General features: G+C 39.0%; 1 protein-coding gene across 3 annotated transcripts in view; it reads left to right on the plus strand.

Moving 5' to 3' along the window:
* The window catches only part of CENPI (centromere protein I), a 63,913-nt gene extending 58,404 nt beyond the window's left edge, over positions 1–5,509 (plus strand). For all 3 annotated transcript variants that reach the window (XM_050775920.1, XM_050775921.1, XM_050775922.1), the window contains 2 exons: positions 3,391–3,432; positions 4,677–5,509. In XM_050775920.1, the coding sequence (XP_050631877.1) occupies positions 3,391–3,432; positions 4,677–4,811 (177 nt within the window). In that variant the 3' untranslated portion in view covers positions 4,812–5,509. The remainder of the gene's footprint in view (positions 1–3,390; positions 3,433–4,676) is intronic.
* The last annotated feature ends 491 nt before the right edge of the window (positions 5,510–6,000 follow it).

The raw sequence follows: 6,000 nt of genomic DNA on the forward strand, positions 1-6,000 counted from the left end.
AAATTTCACTTTTTTTTCCTATTGCTTATGCTTTTGTTGTCAGAGCTTAAGAAATCACTGCCTAACCCAAGGTTATAAAGATTTACTCCTCTGTTTTGTCTGAGAATTTTATAGTTTTAACTCTTATCCAATGTTTTTAAAATCGGTTTTATCTCTTGTATATGTTGTGATTTAAGTATACAACTTCATTTTTGTGTGTGTGAGTACACAAATGTACCCACACCATTTGTTGAAAAGGCTACTCTTTCCCATTAAAATGTCTTGGCACCCTTGTCTAAAATCAATGGACCATAGATGTATGGACTCTTAATTCTATTTTATGGATCTATATGTCTATCCTTATGCCAGTAAATGCTGTCTTGATTAGTATAGCTTTGTAGTAAGATTTGAAATCAGGAAATATGAGTTCCCCAACTTGTTCTTCTTTTTCAAGATTGTTTTGGCTATTCTTGGTTCCTTGAAATTCCATATGAATTTTAGAACCAGCTTATTAATTTCTATAAAGAATCCAGGCCAGGCACAGTGGCTCACACCTGTAATCCTAGCACTTTGGGAGACTGAGATGGGTGGACCACCTGAGGTCAAGAGTTTGGGACCAGACTGGCCAACATGGTGAAATGTTGGCCATTTCTCTACTAAAAGTACAAAAATTAGCCAGGCGTAGTGGCACATGCCTGTAATCCCAGCTGCCAGCTACTCGAGAGGCTGAGGTGGGAGAATCGCTTGAACCCGGGGAGCGGAGGTTGCAGTGAGCTGAGATTGCGCCACTTCACTCCAGCCTGGGTGAAAGAGCAAAACTCTGTCTCAAAAAAAAAAAAAAAAAAAAAAGAATCCAGCTGCTATTCTGATAGATAATAGCTTGTAATCTGTAGAAATTTGGGTAGTATTGCCATCCTAATAATATTCTTCCAATGCATGAACATCATATGTTGTTTCATTTATGTAGGTCTTCAGTTTTTTTCAACAATATTTTGCAGTTTTCAGATTATAAATTTTATACTACTTTGGTTAAATTTATTCCTAAGTATTGTGTTTTTTGATGTTATCATAAATGGAATATTTTTCTTGATTTCAGTTTTGGATTGCTTATTGCTATTATATAGAAATGCAATTGATCTGCATCCATATATTGATCTTATATCTCATAATGTTGTTGAACTCATTTATTAGTTTTTATAGCTTTTTGGTATATTCCTTAGGATTTTCCACATACAAGATTATGTCTTCTGCAAATAGAGATAGTTTTGTTTTTTCCTTTTAAATTTGAATGCCTTTTCTTTGTCTTGCCTAATTGTACTGCCTAGAACCTCAGGTACTATGTCGAATAAAATGGCAAGAATGGCCACTTAATCGTAGGGAGAAACATTTCACTTTGTCGTTTGTCAGGTTGGGGAACTGCCCTTCTATTTCTAGTTTGTTGAATGGTGTTTTTTGGTGGAATCTCGTTCTTCTTGCCCAGGCTGGAGTGCAGTGGTGCAGTCTTGGCTCACTGCAACCTCCACCTCCTGGGTTCAAGCAATTCTCTTGCCTCAGTGTCCCAAGTAGCTGGGATTATAGGCACCTGCCACCACGCCCGGCTAATTTTTGTATTTTTAGTAGAGATGGGGTTTTACCATGTTGGCCAGGCTGGTCTTGAACTCCTGACCTCAGGTGATCTGCCCACCTCGGCCTCCCAAAGTGCTGGGATTACAGACGTGAGCCACCACGCCTGGCCGAATGTTTTTTTTTTTTTTTTATTATGAATGGGTGTTAGATGTTGTGAAACGATTTTTCTGCATCTATAAACATGGTTTTGTGGTTTTTGTCCTCTATTCTACTGATATGGTATATTATATTAATTGAGGTTCAGATGTTTAACCAACCTTGCGTTCTTAGAATAAATCCTGTTTGGTGATGGATAACAATTCCCTTTTACACATTACTGGGTACTTTTTTTTTTGTAACCCTCTATAGCACACAGGCTTACTAAATTCAGGAAGGGCGACCAAAAACTCTTTTTACAAGTCTTATAGATTCTTGGAAACAAACAGATTTGACTATTGAATAAAAAATGTTAAAGCATATAAGTGACCAGTTTAGTTTGGAAAATAGCTCAGGCTAGATTGTCATGTAAGACTTTTATGAGGTAATGTTGAACTTCATAAAGACAAGTGAGTCAAGTGCAGCCGTAAATGATTGTAATGATAATAATTATTATGATGGTACTAATGTTTTGCCTTGCCTTTGTTTAATAACTTACCCTCTTTTTTTTTTTTTTTTTTGAGACAGAGTTTCACTCTTGTCACCCAGGCTGGAGTGGAATGGCACGATCTTGGCTTACTGCAACCTCTGCCTCCTGGGTTCAAGTAATTCTCCTGTCTCAGCCTCCTGAGTAGCTGGGATTATAGGTACCCGCCACCACACCCAGCCAATTTTTGTGTTTTTAGTAGAGATGGGTTTCACCATGTTGGTTAGGCTGGTCTCGAACTCTTGACCTCAGGTAGTCCTCCCTCCTCGGCCTCCCTAAGTGCTGGGATTACAGGTGTGAGCCACCGCTCCTGCCTTATCCTCTTTTTTTAAGTACCACAATATACATTGACTCTTTGATTATCAAAGCAGTCCTGTAAGGTTGTAAGTTTAGGCACCATTATTCCCATCTGAAAGGGGAAGGAATAGCCTCAGGAAGATTGATTTATTGCTAAAAGGGAAAAATAATTAACAATTATTTGTTTATTTATTTATTTATTATTTTTCAATGTTTTATTTCCATAGGTTTTTAGGGGACAGATGGTATTTGGTTACATGAGTAAGTTATTTAGTGGTGATTTGTGAGATTTTGGTGCACACATCACCCGAGCAGTATACACTGAACCCAATTTGTAGTCTTTTATCCCTCACTCCCTTCCCACCCTTTCCCCGAGTCCCCAGAGTCCATTGTGTCATTCTTATGCCCTTGCATCCTCATAGCTTAGCTCCCACTTATGAGTGAGAACATACGATGTTTTTTTTTCCATTCCTGAGTTACTTCACTTAGAATAATGGTCTCCAATCCCATCTAGATTGCTGCAAATGCCATTAATTCATTCATTTTTATGGCTGAGTAGTATTTCATCATATATATGCCACAGTTTATTTACCCACTCATTGATTGATGGGTGTTTGGGTTAGTACCCGGCCTGTTATACATAGTTTAGGAGTTTTAACTTAGCAATAATTTTTAAAATGTTATTTCTTAAAGCTGATGGATATTTGAAAGGAATCCAAAAGTGATGGTAGGAATAGAACTTTGCAAATGAGCAAGTGAAGTGCCATCTTAATTTTCTGATGATTTGTACTAACCAAGTATTTCTATCCCCATATCTCCCCACTTCTTTTTTGTTTTGTTTTGTTTTTTGTTTGTTTGTTTTTAAGGAAAGCCCAGAAGAAAGGACAGTAAACGTGAGCTCTATTCAGGTAAATAAATTTACTTTCATCATGTTGAGGGATTTCATACAGCTTAATTTCATCAGGAGAATTTATGCCTTTCCTTTTTTCCAAACCTTAAGCCTGCTGCCTCCACAAAGTCAAAATGAAGTGTTTGCCTTCCAAATTCATTCCAATGACTTTAATGTGAATTTATTGGCACTTATTCTTTCTAGTCTTATCTAGGATATAACTCTTGATAGTTACAGTTGCATATATATAAAGTGTGACTGTAATGAGACTGGTGTAACAAAACCGTACATAGGCCGGGCACTGTGGCTCATGCCTGCAATCCCAGCACTTGGGGAGGTCGAGGCAGGAGGATCCCTTGAGGCCTGGATTTTTTTTTTTTTTTTTTTTTTTTTTTTGTTGAGAAGGAGTCTTCCTCTGTCCCCCAGGCTGGAGTGCAGTGGTGTAATCTCAGCTCACTGCAACCACTGCCTCCCGGGTTCAAGTGATTCTCCTGCCTCAGCCTCCCGAGAAGCTGGGATTACAGGTGTGTACCACCATGCCTGGCTAATTTTTGTTTTTTCAGTAGAGAAGATGTTTCTCCCTGTTGGCCAGCTGGTCTCGAACTCCTGACCTCAGGTGATCTACCCGCCTTGGCCTCCCAAAGTGCTGGGATTATGGACATGAGCCCCCGCACCCGGAGTCCTGGAATTTGAGATCATCCTGGGCAATGTAGCAAGACCATGCCTGTACTAAAATTTTAAAAAATTAGCCAGGCATAGTGGCTTATGCCTGTGGTCCCAGCTACTCGGGAGGCTGAGGCAGGAGGATTGCTTGAGGCTGGGAAGTCGGGGCTACAGCGAGCTGTGATCACTGCTGCATTCCAGCTTGGGCAACAAACAGAGCAAAATCCTATCTCAAAAAATAAAAAAACAAACCATATATAATTATCTCATTATCAAAAACTGCTATTTACATATTTAATATAGGCAGTAATGTAATAATATCGGCTCCTATGTTATCTCCTAGAGTGTGAGAATGATGACACATTTCCATTGCGTAGTACTTAAATTTTTTTGCCAACATAATAAAATGGATGTTTAGCCCTTGGAATTGGGTACTTTCTGGTTTAAATGTTACTTAGTGACTGAGCTCATTTTCCCCCGGAACTAATTTTGATATGTGCATGCAGGATGCTGCAAACTTTTCCTAGGGAAAGAGAAGGAAATAGAGAAAAAGCATAGTAAAATATTTGATAAGTAATTTTCCTTTTTCTGTGCCTGCAGGGAAAGAAATGGAGCTGGTATTTGGACTATTTATTTTCACAGGGGTTACAAGGCTTGAAACTTTTTATAAGAAGTAGTGTTCATCATTCTTCCGTTCCCAGAGCAGAGGGCATAAACTACAACAATCAATATTAAATGAATGTCGACATAAACTGAGCATACTGGACAAAACTCCCTCCTCATTGCTAGAGCAAAATGGCTCACCTTGAGTTCCCATTTTCATTTTACTCACAGATTGCCATCCTCAAGGAGTACTCAGACTGGCCTTCTGTTCATGGCTTAGGAGAGCCTTGGTGTGGCTAACTGATTTTTAAAGATTTAGATTTTTTTTAGCCTACCAGTGAAAAATGGACCCCTTCATCATCAGGCTCTGCCTTCTACCAAATTATACATGAAAAGACACATCTGTTTTGTGGTAGGATTTTTTCACATTTTGGGGTACTATGAGCTGCATTGATGGAAGACAGCAGGCAATATGTGGTGACAGTTAATTCACAGGCATAAACATGCAAAATACTTTGCTGCCTCTGGGGATATTGTCATTTCTCTTACTATGAACAACAGCACTAGCACCAAGTTAACAGGATGCAACATGTATGACTCTAAAAGCCCTAAGTAGTTGGTAACTTCCTGGGCCTTCAATCATAGCAATTTGATGAGGGAAGGAAGGGAAGAGGATTTGTTGGGTAATCAAGACGTTCCTGTATATGTCTGATTTCATGGAACTGGTCTATTTTGTTTGTGTGTATTGTATATGTATATGTGTATGTGTGTGTCTGTAGCTTCAGTTTTTAAGTGTTAAGGACTAAATAAACTAACTGAAATTTTACTTTTAGAAGGAATTCTGAAGTTTAAAAAAAATAATAGCTAGAATATCTTGCTGAAAATGTACTATAAAATTTTGCCTGCTGGGCGTGGTGGCTTACGCCTATAATCCCAGCACTTTGGGAGGCCAAGTTGGGTGGATCATGAGGTCAGGAGTTTGAGATGAGGCTGACCAATATGGTAAAACCCCGTCTCTACTAAAAATACAAAAAATTGGCCGGGCATGGTGGCATGTGCCCGTAGCCCCAGCTACTCAGGAGGCTGAGGCAGGAGAATTGCTTGAACCTGGGAGGCGGAGGTTGCAGTGAGCCAAGATCGTGCCACTGCACTCCGGCCTGGGCGACAGTGCGAGACTCTGTCTCAAAAAAAAAAAAAATTTACCTCAATTTGAGAAGAATCAAGCTGAATTAATTTTTGTCTTTAAGGATGCATACTTGGGGTTCCTTTTTTTCCCCATTAAAAAAAAAAAAAAACCCTAAACTATATTATTGGATGGTGT

The sequence above is a fragment of the Macaca thibetana genome, chromosome X (genome assembly GCF_024542745.1).
Source record: "Macaca thibetana thibetana isolate TM-01 chromosome X, ASM2454274v1, whole genome shotgun sequence".
Lineage (NCBI taxonomy): Eukaryota > Metazoa > Chordata > Mammalia > Primates > Cercopithecidae > Macaca > Macaca thibetana.